Raw genomic sequence first — 17,023 nt, forward strand, 5'->3', positions numbered from 1 at the left:
TCCAATCATTAGTCGCAGATAGCCTTGACTGTGACTATTTCAAGATGATAGGCAGCCTAATATGTTACATATTAATATAATATGTGCTCTGTTATTCAGGTTCAGACAGACACTGAGACAATCCTTTCAAAAATATATTATTTTATTTTAAATTATATTTTTATTATTATTGTTTGTTTCAGTTTATTTAAAATGTGTGGGTAACCTGCATTGAGTTTTCAATTCCCGCTTCTCATATTGACTCAGATATTTCTTCAGAGTCGATTTCAAAAGCTGAAATGCAAAGAGACCAACAGCGATACCACTTGATTTTCAGAACTGAAAATGATTTGTCCCTATAGGTCCAATTAGTGCAGGTGGTCTTGGTTTGATTTGAAATAGATACTAAAGTCTAGTATTTGGAATATCACAGAGATAGACGTCAGTCAATTTATGTTAGTGATCCTGATATTTTTTATGTGCAAATAGAATAAAAAATGTATACAGTATATATTGTATATTTATTTATGTAAAATTCAGGATCTGAATAGACTAAGAAATTCCAGTTCTATATATATTTGTTGTGGGTTGTTTGCTTGTACATTCAATAATAGACATAGACATAGAATTGTTAATAAAATTCAAAATGAGATACATTATTGCCATTTTAAGGTAGTTTGGTTACACTTTACTTGGATAGTCCGCCTACAGATAGTTTATATAGTATTTGTAACATTTGAACAGCTTATTAGTTGAGATTCAACAATTCAGCTGTTTCACAAATAAAGGTTTGGTTAGGGTTAGGTACAAAAAACATCTCGGTTAGGGTATGTTCATGAATTGTCACATATGCTCGATTGATAATCTGTTAAACATCTACAGACAAAGCAAAACAGTTGAAATGTTACAAATACTCTATAGTCTGTAGGCAGACTATCCAAATAAAGTGTTACCGGTAGTTTTTTAGGAATCTGCTTTGTGAGCTCACATAAAAACAAAACAACAAACCACTCTTAAGACATAAAACTTACGATAAAAGCATAAATTAAACATTTTCAGTAAACAGTAAAAAACTTTTGCATAAAACATAGACAATATGTGGGTGTAACATTAGTGACTTAGCTGTTATGAGTGAGGTCTGTGGTCCACAATTCATAAAATAAACCATGACCTAATGAAATCCGCGTTGCTGTTGTTTTAAACTAACAAGACCAATACGTGTGATCTTCATATTTAACTCTTGTTTTAAAAAAGAAATTATAGATTACATGGCCCTTTATGGTTTACAAATATTGCAGAGCTTTTGGCTTTTGAAACCCTTTATGAAACACTGTTGGATATAAAAAAATAAATAAATACATCGTGACCAAGAAGAAAACAAGGTGTGTACAGATGTCACTCTGTACAGTGACTTCTGTATAGAGTTTACATTTCTTTAACCTTTTTTAAGAGTAAAAAGACTGTTTTATGAATGTAAAATGCTACTAGGGCAAGAATCAAAAAGCAGCAGCAGTGTGTGAGTGTGTGTGTGTGTGTGTGTGCATGTGTGTGTGTTACTGCAGTGTTTCCACATGCAGAGGTATTAAGAGCAGATGACGAGTAGGGCAGTGCTGCAGTGATTTAGGGGCCCCACTAGGCAAGATGATAAAAAGGCCCTGTGGAGCCTGTAAAGGAGGGAAAGAAAATACACAGCAGTAAACACTCATCAGGCTCCATTCAGTGTAAATGAAAGATGGTGTCTGAAGTCTCTTTTCCATCTCTTGCTGTTTTCCTTTCTTTTTACAGAAACTGTCTTTTCCTCAAAATTGTGAAAAAAGAATCAATGTCCCTTCCCTTGCTTCCACCCCCACCTACCCTCTCTCAGTGCCCTGTGGTGGGGGTGGTTACTGAGATCACAGTGTGTCTGAGTGGCAGTGATAACCGGTACCCAGGTGCCACTGGCACATGGGGTTTAATTAATTAATGAGACCGCGGGGTTGGATTTCTAATTCCACCTAGCCAGCGCCGGGGTGCGGGGGAGATAGCTGCCAAATGTTTAGGTGTGTGTTTTCAGGCGAGGAAAGGAGAGATGTATGTGGGAGTGTGTGCGTGTTATGGGTATATATCTATTTTGTTGGCAGTTTGGGAGCTGGTTTCCTTGTTAGTGGAATATTAAATATGTATGGAATATTTTTACTCTGACTTTTAATCACACCTTATGATTGGGAGTTAATCATGGGCTAAATGAAGCTGATGAGAGAAACACAGTTATAGTGTTAATACATCAATCTGAACTTCCTCGGGCACACTAACCAGGTCATCGACTCATTGCCCTGAAACAGAGAAATGTACATGAGATTTAAACATAATGCAAGTACTGGATTGTGTTTAGAGCAGCGTATGGTGTGTGTAATGCAGGTTTAAATATAACGTATTGGGTGATATAGGGTTAAGATTCTTAGAAGTAATTTAATCAAAGTGTTTGTGATTTTTTTTTTTATTGTTAGTGAGGATCTTATAACATTTTAGCAAATGTAGTACAAACATAATGGGAACAAAACCATATTCTTCACCATTGAATTATTCTAATGTCCAAAGAGGTCACATGACAATTTATCAGAAACAAGTCCACTCTATCTTACTATGTTATTGTATTTCCTGTTATCTTGCCTTCATCAGGGTGGTTGTTTTTAAAATACTGTACACCAGATGTGCAATATTAACTGAAAAGCGAGGTGTGCAGTTCCAGTCTTACATATATCGCAGCAGCAAAAACAAGTTTAGTGTGTGTCTGTAATCTTAACCAATCAATAGGTTAAATGTTTATTTTTCAGTACAAAATATACAAAAATGAAAAGTGTTTTAATCAGTGATCAATGTAAAAAAAATTCTGGACCTACAAGATTACACTACTCAATTTTCTGTGATGTGTGGAGATGCATTAGTGTAATATAACATAGGCTTCCTCCTTGTTGCAAATATTTTCACATTTTGCACAAGACATAGGAGAAGTTTTACTGTTGGAAAACTGTAGCGAGGAGAAGGGGCCTTCCTGGTTATGAATGACAGAATATGTTTAAACAATAGAAAATCTGCATTTGTATTCACAGCTCATCTTTAAGAGCTGTTTTACATGGTGCATGTTAGCAAATTATGTATTTCACTCTTTACTGCTTCCATAAACTATTCAAATATATTAGCTTACGTCTCATAAATGTTAACACTGCACAACTCTTATACTCACACAGGCAAACAGTGTTAGGAGCTGATTTCACAGAGGAAAGGAATGATTTACTAAAGCTACATAAAACTCTTCTTTCTGTGGGAGATCACAATAAAACTTCTATAATCTGTGATAGTGGAATATTATAGATAGCCTCTATAAAAATAGCTTTATGGCCCAGGAAAAGAGAAGCATTACGACTTGTTCTACCCTGTGTGTTGTGGTCTAAACCATCTTATAGCTTAAAGATAAACGAGTCCATAGATTTCATACATCAAACGTCATCTAATTCACAGTGGGTTTATCCATAAAAATGCAAGGAGTCTTGTTTCAGATGTAAAGTTATGAGGAAATGTTCACCAGCATTAATGGGGTGCAGTCAGATAAGAAACAACACAAGATAACACTGTGAAAAAACAAACGATGCTGCACACTCTGTTCTGATACACAGACTTGTAACTTATTGATAAGATTAAATAGTCATCAAAGTTTCCACAAAACAATGGTGAGCTTCCGATGTTTATTAATGTTTCATTTGGACTGTGACACACATTTTCTGTCTGTCTGTGAATATTATTTGATAATGTCACATGTTAACTGGTTGTCAATTTTCTACATCCTAGCTCCAGATGCTCTCATTTACAACTAAAACATCTGGTGTATCAGCGGAAAGGTTTCACAGTACATCACAGTTATTATTGCACAGTGTGAACCCAGCAGGCACAACCCGGGAATGTTTGTACACTCTCACAGCTCAAGATGGCTTGTAGCATTATAAATCCACTTCACAATTGGTACCTCAAACCTGCCCTGCAGTTTAGTAATGAAGATACTATCTAGAGCGATATGAGCGTTTTATCCAAACTGGTCTACATAAAAGCAAACTACTTTCTCATGAAGATAATTCAAAACTTTAAAGGGTAAATGGACTTTGGATGGGAAAAAGAAGACATTTATAACTTGGCGAACAACAGCCGGGATCAGTGACTTCATGGAGTATTGCTGAAGTTGCCAGGCAACCAGATGAGAGGCTACAGAGACATGCTGGGTGGACGGGTTTTCCTGTTCTCATTCTGCTGACATTGTATGAATGGAGCATATGTAGGAATGTCATCTTCCTACATAGTTAGCTAGCTAGGTATATTAATGAAAATAGCAATAGAAAAACAGAGTAGATGAGATCAGTGTACAGAAATAGCTGTTTGCTACTAGCAACCACTACTGCAGGTTCTGTGTCAACTGAAAATGACTTCGGTGGGACAGATATGCCACTCGCTACTGATTGGTCAGGACAAACCAAAAGAAAATACCACTCCCAACAAGAAATCGACTAACATGAATATAATGTCAGGCTGAATGAATGAAGTGAAACAAATGGCAATTCAGTCTGATTATCAGCTAAAGCTAATCGCCTCCTGGCTCCAGCTCCATCTGTTATGCACAGACATGAAAGTGTTATCGATTTTCACATCTAACTCTCAAAAAGAAAGTGAATAAGCTTATTCCTCAAAATGTTGAACTATTCCTTTAAGACAGGTCGACATGCTGAATAGCATTCAATTTAGAGGTGAAACTATGTCGTGAACTTTCTGCTTTCATTCATCTGCTATCTTAAATGTCCCAGATAGGCATATGTTTGAACACACACAAACACAGACATGCATGCACACAGATATCCTGGCTCTGTGGTTGCTCTTCCTGGAGCAGCAGGGTGGGGGGTTAAGAGAAAGGGATGAGGCAATAGAGAACAGACCTCCCATTGAACTTGGCTCTCTTCCAGCACTCATTCACCCAGTAATCAGCTGTGAGTCAGTCAGTCATTCTGGCTTTAAACAAACACATTAACATTTGAGTGCACATTACACGGGCGCTCACTTGCGCACGCACAAACACATGCATTAATAACACACACACACACACACAACCAGGCACAGTTTAGCACCCTGGGTGTTTCTGCTGCACTCTTACCTGGTGCATTTTCCTGACTTTCATGCTTTTCGCCCTCAGAAGTAGTGTTTGTTTCTTTACAGACGTTGGCCTCAGAGGTGCGTTTAGTGTAGTTCTGGTGGGCACTGGCTTAGGGCCACCACAGGAAGGGATCTTTAATGATGAGGGTGGATGGTTGGTATAGACAACAGTGCATTTGTGGGATGTGTGTGCAGGAAGACACACAGAGAGAGGCTGTCATGGTGCACCCTGATTAAGTAGTACCATCACCCACCTATGGCCCAGAAGGGAGTCACACTCGCCTGTGGGTACGACTCCACAGCGCTGCGCAGGAGAAGCAAAGCAGACCCCCACATAGCTGAGGAGGATAACCCCCGGTGATTACACTCACAGGGGTGAATGTCAATCACGCTGTCTGCCTGAATGTGTGTGTGTGTCTGCATGTGTGAGACAATGCCCCTCGATTGTTGATGCAAGTATGCCTTATGTACAACCATGCAATCTTAATGTGTGTGTGTGTGTGTGTGTGTGTGTGTGTGTGCCCAGTGCCCAGTGATGGCCGGTTAGATTGAGCTGTCAGTCGGCAGGCAGCAGATGAAGATTAATGGAGCGTGCAAACAATAAGAGGCTGGCAATGATCATAAATATGCTAATGGCTATTATCAATACACACTCACTGACATGCAGAAGTGTGTGTGTGTGTGTGTGTGTGTGTGTGTGTATGTGTACAGTATTCATGCAGCAAAGATTTGGGATAGGAGGTGATTCAGGTTACTGTGTTGAAATCATTCTCCCTTCCCTCGGGAATTACGCCAAAAAGCCATGGACACACATATCCACACACACACATATTTTTAGACCGGCAGTGTGTTGGCTGACTGATGGACGGGAGAGACGGGTGTCCCATGTGTTATGTTTGGGTGGTGGGCTACAAGAGGGAGGGGAGGAGGGCTCATTGAGTAGATGACATGATTGGTGTCGCATTAAAATCTGTTTATTTAGTGTTAGTGCGCGTGTGTGTGTGAGAAGGGAAGTGGATAGCGATGATGTCTGTGCCAAGCCTCTGATTAAGACCACAGGTTCAGCTAATGGCACAATGAGAGGCTGATTAAGAGAGGAAGAGATGGTGAAAAAAAGAAGAGCAGCGAGAGATAAAAGGGATAGATAGACAGATCTATTCACTAAATTGATGATGGGGCTCTTTGTTGTCTCATCCCATTCTGTGGTTCTCTGGGGTCCTTCCTGTGTCTGCAGCATACACTCATTTTTAATTGAGAAACCTTTTTCTTTATCTCTCTCTGCCTCCCCCTCCTTCCTCTTTTTCTCCCTCGCCGCCCATCTGGGTCACACAGCACATAAGAGAAATATAGGGGCCCGAACTGAAACCTGGTCATCCACTTCGTCACTTGGAAACACACTTCTTAACCTCCTTCTACCTACTTTTCACCCCCGGCTGTCTCCTCTCCTCTCGCCTCCCGCCTCCTGCCCACTTTTCTCTGCTCTACTAGGGTCTGCAAAGTCCACTGGGAAATGTTTGGGGCTCACGGGGCTCTCTGACTTTCCTTGTCCTTTAAACACACATGCACTCCTGCAGTCACAGGCACACACACTATCTGTCCGACCCTGATGGAGAGTGTAATTTGTGTGTGGCAGGGTGGCAATGGATGGAGCATGTAATGTAGACATAGGGAAGTGGTTATGATTGGGGCTAATGAGCTCACATGGGATGCTGGGATAGAGGTGGCTGGCCAATGGCAGGCTTGGCTCTGATGCACCTCTCTGTAGGGTCCCTGCTGAGCTGAGACCCTCACGGCCCCATGAGAATTAGTTTGTGTATGAGTGTGTGTGTAGCTCCTGTTTGAAAACCCAACAGTCCCTGTGGTCATTATACACTCATTCTGCTGAGCTGGTTATTATTGCGCTCCATGGACAGGGGTAGTTAAGCATTTAGATGTCGAATCACATCAACCATTAAGTCAAGGTCAATGCTAACTGGTAAGACCCAGAGGGACTTGTTTTTCGAGTGCGACTGAGCATAATACACTGCTCTTGGAAGCCAGGCAAAGCAAACTCATAGAAACTCAGTGATGATTGCTAACACTGCATCAGTGGGAAGTGTGGGGGTGTGCGAACAGGTGTGTGTGACAGTGTGTCATTCTGTGTGTGTCTCATTACCATGCATCATGTGTCAGTGTTGTCCAGGAGGCTGAGCCTCCGTGCGGTGCTCCAGGGAAGAGTTATAGATTACTGGCTGGAGCAGGCAGGGGCCAGGGGAGCCGCTGGAGCCCAGACCCGAGAACTGTAGGCTGGGCACGGCTCTCAGCTCATCAGCCTGTCTCTTGAGGCTGCGGAGCTTAACCTGGAGCAAGGCTCTGATTAACCAGACTAATGACGGTGCAGCCCCCAGCTCCCACTGCCCAACACCATAATCACTGCTTAAGGCCCTGGCCAGTCGACATGTCTATATGGAGAGAGAGCAGTGTCACAGCTTAATGGATAAGTCTACTGACAACAAGCATTTTAAGTCAGCTGTCAATACAAGCTTTGAGAGTCACTCACATGGCAGGACACCAATGTATGAGAGGTTGCAATGAGATCAAATGCATTCAGAGCTTAAATACATTTTTCTGTGTTTGTCAGCTTTACGTGTTCATGTGGCTGAGTGATGCATGTGAATGTGTGCCTCTGTATTTGTGTGTGTGCATGTGTGTGTCACCACAGTTGGATGTGTTTAATGAGTGCTGATCGATGTCTCATCTGCGACGCCTTATCTCTAAAGCAAACATTTTATCAGCACAATGGAATCTTTCAGCCTTTGGTACACACAGAGACCCCACCAGACAAACTGCACAAGCCAAAGGATGTATGCAAATAAGACAAAGACAGACATGCTTTTGTTCCCCACAGTAACAGAGAATTACCCAATAAGTGTAATAAGTAAAGATGCGTGTCTTTTTAGTGTCTTTTTAGTGTCTCTGTGGGTGTGAAGGTGGGAGGGGTGGGGTGGAGGTGTATTTGTTCTGCAGACAGAAGAACATGCCAATAGTGCTTACTGTCCTCCGTGAGTAAAGTGATTTCTGACAACTCCTAAATGAAGCCCTGGGGGTGGCAAGACCTGCAGCTAGACCACAGACCTGCTTTATGAGTGTTGGTGTGTGTGAGAGAGTTAGAGGTAATAGCTTGCCGTTGTAAGAGGAGTTGAGTCGATAAGTGATCTAGCCACTCTCCGATAGAGAATGAGGTGGGAGGCTTCATCGTTGCGTTTAGATGCCAAAATAAGATAAAACCTACAGGTTTATTTCTGCAGCTCTATGAGGGAATAAAATGATACCTCTGCAATTCTACTACACATACAGTGTTAGCCATGAGCCACCAAATAGTAACAGAACAAAAGGATTGGGAAGAGGTGAGATATTTTTAACTACAGGAGATATACAGGCAAAGAAGAGGTAGACCTGGATTAAAAAACAAGGCTAGAGTTATTCTATATTTTACTTATTGTCAACAAATCCCATTAAAAGACCAAAACCAGCAATACATTCTGACTTCCCTACCCTGTCCGTGCCAGTCAGCCTCAAACCCATTTGTTCCTACTGAATACAGTAAAAAACATTAGTTTCATTTTTTTAAAGGGCTCAGTAATTTCCTAAAAACAGCTGGGCACTGTATAGTTTTTTTTTTTACAAAAATTGCTCAAACAGACGCTAATACTGCATTTGTTCGTGACAAATACACATTTGGTGCACTAGTGAATATTTAAGGCAGCAGGACGGAGTATGTGGGATAGCCCCAGTTTTGCCTCTCATGTATTACCATTACAATTGAGTCACAGAGCTAAGCATCGGTTTTTCTGAAAGATAAATACCCAGCGATCTTTGAAAAACCCAGAGGTGAGCTTACTGCTGTTCTGAAGGAATTTTCCAGAATACTTAAAGACTCTTCTAACGATGTGGATGAAAAAAAAAATTCTGTCCACTACGCAATAAAAAAAAAAATCTCTAACCTGTTTCCCAAGTTGCAACTGTGAGTCCCATCCAGGTAGCTGGAAATGACAGCTTGTTTGGCACAAAAATATAAATACATTATTTTGCATTAAAATAGAGTCTTAGAGGATTCTGGTTATGCCTTCCGAACAACGGTAAGAGTTGTGAAACGACCTTCTGGCTTTTTCACAGAATGCTGGGTATTTTTTTAAACTTTTTTTTTTTGGAAAAACTGATGCTCAGCTCTGTGACACCAATGAATGAGAAAAATCTAAAAATCTGGGATTAGATTTGAGATTGACTAAGAACGAAATTACAATGCCTGTGTTCATCCTGATGAAGGAACACGTCACTCTTAAACATGTCGTTTATGCATTTTTAATAGCTTTTGGACAACAAGCTCTATGACACAGAGGGATAAGAGATATCTGGCAACACAAACAATACTGTAGTAGGATCAGTTCATTGTCGGTTTTGGTCCTTTCATAGCATTTATTGACAATAAGAGAAATATACAATATTGCCAGCTTTATCCTTTAAGGTGACAGAGGGAAGAGAAGAAGCAGTGGCAGAGTAGATATGAGTATGCAGGACGTCTGTTCAACTGGCCAGTCTTCACCAGTCTACAGGGGCTGTTATTGACTGACAGCCCTGACCAAGTCATCCACATTGCTGCTGATCCCCCATAACATCCAGGGCTTAACTTGTGTGTCCGGACGTACAATTGTGCGTGGCTGGATGTGCACCAGCCATGTATTTTTCTATGAGTGTGTGCTTATGTGTGTGTTTGTGTTTAGCTCTGCCTTTACAAGTGCCGGTTGATGGCTAAGCAGAAGACAGATCCAGGCATACACTCATAGCAGCTGTGTTTCTGAATGGGTCCAGCGGCCATTGTTCTCCTGTCACTAACTCGTCTCTCAGGCCCAGGAGACACACCACTGACATTTACCAGAACCCCCCGCCCTCTCCTCATCGCTTCTCTCCCACCATCCCTTTCCTCTCTCCTGTCTCTTTCTCTCTCTCCTTCTGCTTCCATCAAGTCCCTCGCTCATTCTCTCTTCCTGTCACTCCATTTCTCTCCATGGCATGATGTGTGGGGGACAGATGTGTGTGGATATATGTGTGTGTGAGACAGAGTGAGTGTTTGTGTTAATGAGTGGCCCTTTAAGGCTATTAAGATAAGATTGGTACGCCCAGAGTCCCTCATTACCCAGCAAGCATTGCCCCCTACACAGAATGGTAATTGGGAAGGAGAGAGAGAGAGAGAGAGAGAGAGAGAGAGAGGTTTGGGGTAGAAGTGGAAATAATAGGAGAATAAACGAGGGATAATTGGGCAGATCGAGAACAAGAGGAGCGATTGATCAGGTTGATTTGTGTCTGCAAAGAGAAACGGTGTGAAGAGAGGAAGGGTTAAAGGTCACACACTTGTACTCACATGTATATGCACATGCATGATACAAAACCACACGTTTTACATGCAAGAGTGGATGCTCTTTAGACATGTAAATGTATGTATGTCTCCAATGTAAAATAATTAAAAGCATGGATGCACACATGCAACACATACATGCAATCATGCACACACACACGCTGGAACATGCATGAAAACTCAAAGTGAAAAAGTGATCACATGCCGTAGGTTTATATTGTTATGAGTGTTATTATTGTATTATTTACTGTGACAGTGAAGATATTCATCAGACTTCATGTGTTTTCGAACAGTTGCATTGCTAAGCTGTGTGTGTTTGTGTGTGTGATTATGGATGTCAGTTAGCCCTATAATCTCTCTGATAGTCATTGTTGTCTATTTACATTTTTAGTCTGTTTCAGACTGTGTAACACCAGCACCACCTACAGGAATCAGACATGAACAGCAAAGTTTCTCAGCCTTATTTGTGCCTCCCTCACTGTCCCTGCAAAAAATCTGAAACTCACAGGATTTTTGACACTTTGTTAACTTTTTGGCCAAATACTAAACAAAAGTAAACAATTTATTAAGTAACTTGTTGTGTTGTATATTTAATCAGTTTAGCTTGCAAGCTTTTAAAGTTCTGATTACAGTTCTGAGAGTGTAGACCTAATGGACTGACTCATGAAGTATTGAGGAAATTAGAGAATGATGACTGGGCACAGATCAAGTGTAAAAATATTAATTTCACTGTCACCCTTATGTGTCTTCATGAGTCATTATTTCTACAAGGGGCACAGTAGTAATCTATCAAATGGCTACAGATTTCTTCTGTATTTCTGAACTATGGAGATTGAGTAACATACTAATAATTTACCAAGATTTCATCATCTGTTATTCCTAAGTAAGACATAAGCCCATTGAAGTGACTGAAGTCTGTACAAATATGTAAAACTTTGCTCGTCATTTGTCCTTTACCTGGACAAAAGTTGATGAGACATCTATTTAACCCATGGCAGTCCAAGATATTACATACTGCACTGCATCAGTTGGAAAGTGGTAGTGTTTTAATGTTTTATGGTGTAAAACAGAGAAATGTAAGAGTGAAAAAGTTAGATGGTAGTCTACGTAGAGACCGTGGCTTTATATCACCATCAAGTGGCAGGACTGTGTACAACCACTGAAAAAGACAGAGAGGATGGAGTTCAAGGATGTGAGTGAGGATGGTTAGATGATGTCTTCGAGAAGAAGAGTTACCCTTTTGTTCAGCTGAAACAATGCATCCATTCACACAATCATGTATGTCTACAAACTGTGTATGAATTTAGAAATTCACCAGTACTGTAGGTACACCTACGTGGTCACCGGTACTGCAGTGTTCCTAAACACGGGGGACATTGTGAACCAAATTCACAAATTAAAGCTGAGCTGCAGAATATTAAATAAATAATGCGCTCAGAGAATGCACACAAGGCTGCACAATCGTTTATAAATGTTTTATTTCCATCTAGATTCGGACCTGCATAAAAATACACATAGTTTCAAGAAAATGCAAATTAGGATAATTTAAACAAAGTAATCAGTGGTGGGTATTTTTTTAGGCTTTTTTTAGACCCAGTACATTTAAATTTAGCTGCTTTTAGACCAACAAAAATAAACAAAGGATTTTTCCAGAGTTTCATTCCTGGTAGTGTGGAGAGGGCCTTGAAACAGCATTTAAACCTTTGTGTTGGGAGATAAGGTGACGGGGGACGATAACGACTAAAATCCTGTCTATGGCTTTGGCTGTTACAGTAATGTCATTTCCAACCAACTATAATCTCTTTTTTATTTATTTAAGCCTGTTCATACTTTTGTTTTGCTCACCTGTGGCCTGCCTTTTGAGCATTACATGAGGGGTAATGATCCATGTACTCCAAATCTCTGACCGATTGTGTGTGAACTGTTTTTGAAATACCTCTATCTCTGACTTCTGTATAATAATGGCATAATAATGCCCAATTGATTGATCCTGATAACAGTACGTAGCGGCTCCTCATTGGTTGTTACTGTGATTGACTGAGGAAGGAGAAGAGTGGGAGGCCGGGCGAAACCATTCATCCGGCCAATACTCCGACAGAAAAATATGTAAAGATTTATGAGCTCTAGTAGGAATCTAGATTCGGATTTCAAAGAGGATTATGTGTGTGTAGCTATATTAGATGGTAAGATTACAAATCTGGGTAATTTCGGATTGGATTAGCCTCCTAATCACACGGCCATCGGCGCTGAATCCCCCCACACCCATGCGAATAAGCAGCCAAACAGGCAATTAGGATGCGGCGATGATTTTGGTGACGCTGCAATGGGTACCTGCGAAGATACCGAAATTCAAACAATAACGAGGATCCGACTTGACAAGTTGGTTTAGTCGTTTTTATCGCTGCTTTTTTTTTAAACATTATTCGCCATGATTTTCCTGCGGAGGCTCGTGCAGCTGTTGGTGCTGCTGGTCCAGAGCGGATGGTGGGGGGTCGCGCCGAGCCCCACCGACGAGGGAGCGCTCCGGGCCGGCCACGGGGAGCACGGAGAGCCGGGACACCAGGAGCCTCACAAGGACTCCTACAGCACCTTCGCCTCCGAGTTCCTGGAGTCCAGATATCTGTCCGATGACGGTAAGGGTCTCGTGCGTTGTACTAAAGATTACCCGTTGGTGGATTTTGTTTACATGCCCTGCGCAACAAACAAACTTATAACACACAAGCTTATAGAACAGGCCTGAGACTGTAAGCAGAAACTGATCATGAGCTGTTTATTTTGTCATGCATCCAACCTGTCTCCACTGTGCAAGGCCTTTCAGCACCCAGGCCAGCTCCCCGGTGCTAGCTGCCCACCCCCTTTTCCTCACACACACGTACACACACACACACACACGGTGCAGATGGCCTCCCCCTAGTTGGCCCTTTGACTGTCCTCAAAACCAGCATCAATTGTTTTTGTGTAAAACCAACAGAGTGCTGATTTTGCATTTCGCAGGTTATCCATTCCCCACTGCCCCACCAGTGGATCCCTTTGCCAAGATCAAAGTCAGCGACTGTGGAATAACCAAAGGCTGCATAAGGTTAGAGAAGGATACATCTTTTGCCTGCTCTCACTTTCTGTAAACAGAGCTACAGTGCAGCTGTATTCCCCAGGGGCTGCTTTATGTTGTGTCCTGACTTCAGAAAGCTGGAGCTAAACATGGACTTCTCTGAATCCTGGATGAAATTAATTTAAAAAGTGCCCTAGTTTGGCTTTTACAATAACATAATTATGATATTGTGAACCTTACCTTCTCAACTGAGGTCTGTTTGTCTGTAGTGCCTTTAAAATGAGTGAGCGTGAGTGCTTATATTCATTTGTCTATGTACAGATATGGGAAGCCAGGGTGTGATGCAGAGACGTGTGACTACTTTCTGAGTTATCGTCGCATCGGGACAGATGTGGAGTATGAGATGAGTGCAGACACAGACGGCTGGGTGGCCGTAGGTTTCTCCTCGGACAAGAAAATGGTGAGTGGCTGCACAACATCTCTGACTTTAAGAAATTCCTGCGTTCAGTTTTGGACAGCAGATGTTTGTGTTATTTTATAGCACAACTAATTTGACTTTTATTTGTTCTATCAGATCAAGTTACTGCAAATGTATGGTCCATAATATATAATCAAACACATGGATGTGTTGAAATGAATGCATCTTTGCAGTCAATTAATTATGAAACCAAATGAAATCAATTAATTATGAAACCAAATGATTAACTAAAAAGCTTTATACATTGTATGGTAAGACATTTAATGATAAATATAGGATGTATACACCATATTTTAAAGCAGCGGGGGTCCAAAGATGATTAGACAAGATTATTAAAGGCATAAATACTTTCTGTTGCACAAAGTTACATTTACCTCTTCTGACTTATTTTTTCCCTTTTCTTGGATATACTGGATACTTTCTTTGAACTCTTTGGGGTCACTAACAATAAATGCAATCAAATGTTTAGAGCCCCATAATGAAGGCTAGGCACTATATCAATATTTATCATTTATTGTCCGATATCTACATAACCATATTGAGGGATTTCTTATATAGTTTGTCAGTTTTAAACTAACAATTCAAAGCACTTACAAAATTGTCTACACTTCTCCCAAGAATAAACTTTGACATACTGTATCAGCCAGCTGAAGATGAGTTTGACATCCAGCTTACATGCAGTTCATTGTGATGGACATCAGCTAGACAGTGTTTCAGCTGATATGGTGAACTAGAGTACATCAATAATAAAAGAGGGTTTGCCAGTTACTGTTGTTTATTTTTCCTATATTGCCAATTCCTACAGGAAAAACATGGAAAACTCACACATAGCGCTCATGTTCATCATAAAAAGTTTAGAGAATCAGTTGTAGAGTCAAAATATGTCTCCAGTCATTGTATGACAGTTCTTTGGCAGAAAACACTTGGGCTTACATGCATGAACAATAACAGTATAGTGTCTTTATATTTTGTATAAGAATCTTATCTTTTTTTTTTTTCAAGAAATGAATATGTAGCAGTTTGGAATAAAGCTCTTCCTGTCCCCTCCTTTTTCCTCAGGGAGGAGACGATGTCATGGGCTGTGTCCATGACGATAACGGTCGTGTACGGATTCATCACTTCTACAATGTTGGCCAGTGGGCCAAGGAGATAAAGAGGAACCCGGCCAGAGACGAAGAAGGCGTTTTTGAGAGCAACCGGGTGACCTGCCGTTTCAAACGGCCGTTATACGTCCCCAGAGAGGAAACACTTGTGGACTTACACCTGTCATGGTATTACCTGTTTGCATGGGGACCTGCCATACAAGGTGATTGATCAAGTTTTAGCATCAAGTCAGCTGTCTTTGCAGGGGGGTTTTTTGTGTGTCTTTTAAGATATCTTACATCGTTTTACTTTTTCCAACAGGTTCCATCACGAGGCATGACATCGACAGTCCGCCAGTCAGTGACCACATGATCAGTATCTATAAGTATGAGGATATCTTCATGCCTTCTACAGCCTACCAGACCTTCAACTCTCCCCTCTGCTTACTGCTCATAGTAGCCCTCACCTTCTATCTACTAATGGGAACGCCTTAATGAAGCACAGCAGGGCACATAGTGGGAAAAGGAGGGAAGAGAAGATGAAGCAGCAATAAAAAAAAGTTGCCATTTTGTCTGATGCCACATTCAAGTGTGTGCTTTTTACACAAAGAGACACTGTATTAGATATATTAAACACAACATAGAGAATATATACATTACTCTGAACTCATACAGAGGATCTTGACAAAGTATTAAACCTGTATTGTAGAGGTGTCATGTACTGCTGTCAGTACAAAACAAAAGGTCTGAGAAAAGAGTAGCTATAGTATAAATAGGCCAATTATTTTCAGTATTTATGATAGCTTCTAAGTATTAAAACAATATGAGGACTGCACATGCCAATAAATAAACCTCACAAGTCTTCGAAATACTGCTTGCACTGGGAAATCTGGGAATGATTTCAAAAACCCACTGTTCACTGGTGATGAGGAGGCAGGGCCTCCTGTTGACCTTGGCTGAAACACAAAGGTTTTCTGAGGACAAAAGAAACCAAGCGGCTCACAGCTGTTTGCACACACTCTTCCTGTCCCTTTACCCTGTTATGTTTATACGGATATCAACCTTTGCAAAAACAAAAGAAAAAAGACGGTTTATTTGGTGGTTCGTACTATCACAAAATATAGTTTCCCAGGGACTGCCTATAGTATGCGTTTACCACGTAAAAGATTTTCTTTTTCTTTTTCTAGTGTTTATGCTTGGCACTCATAAACACTTGGCTCAACTCACTTTTCCATAATTTCCTTTAAAGAGTCCCTCCTTTCTCAACCACAGTGGCTGTTGGGTTTGTTTATCAGTACTGTGGCACTGTGACAGACAGAGAGAGACTGCAACATTACTGTTACTGTTGCCTATGCAAGCAATAACACACTGAACAGGCAGGAACAACCTGTGGACTTGAAGAACCCCCCCCCCCCATGCTGTTATTGTAGCCTTATGTTAAAACATCTCCCAATGAAACAATATGCCATGTTTGTGTTTATTATCAATAAACCTTTTAAGAAATAATACAATATACACAAGAAAATACAGATGTTGCTGTACATGAACAGACAACTCAGTTTGTATAAAGCCAGTGATGATTTTTTAATAGAATTAAAAGTAATTATATTTAGGGCTGTAGCTACCATTGAGGACACTGAAGTCATGTCCCCTGTATTTTGAGAATGCACAGGTTTTAGCAGCCTGTTACTATGTGTAACTTTAAATTGAGATGGAAATCAGGTGTGGAAGTAGTCTTCCAGAGTAACGGTCAGTGACTAACCCAACTTGCATTTTAAAAACTTTAAAACCAAATTTTTGAAAATGTAAAAAACAATAAATAGAAATTTTGGTCTCACCTATTACAGATACCTTTTTCTTTTGTGTAGCTGAAA

At 40.7% G+C, this 17,023-nt stretch overlaps 1 protein-coding gene across 1 annotated transcript; it reads left to right on the forward strand.

The window, feature by feature from the left end:
- Positions 1 to 12,587: 12,587 nt before the first annotated feature.
- Positions 12,588 to 16,990, forward strand: LOC122881301 (DOMON domain-containing protein FRRS1L). The gene is made up of 5 exons (XM_044207323.1): positions 12,588 to 13,173; positions 13,535 to 13,619; positions 13,911 to 14,049; positions 15,127 to 15,373; positions 15,472 to 16,990. The coding sequence occupies exons 1-5, from the start codon at positions 12,969 to 12,971 to the stop codon at positions 15,642 to 15,644; spliced, it is 849 nt and encodes a 282-aa protein (XP_044063258.1). The 5' UTR covers positions 12,588 to 12,968; the 3' UTR covers positions 15,645 to 16,990.
- The last annotated feature ends 33 nt before the right edge of the window (positions 16,991 to 17,023 follow it).

The sequence above is a fragment of the Siniperca chuatsi genome, linkage group LG9, assembly GCF_020085105.1.
Source record: "Siniperca chuatsi isolate FFG_IHB_CAS linkage group LG9, ASM2008510v1, whole genome shotgun sequence".
Lineage (NCBI taxonomy): Eukaryota > Metazoa > Chordata > Actinopteri > Centrarchiformes > Sinipercidae > Siniperca > Siniperca chuatsi.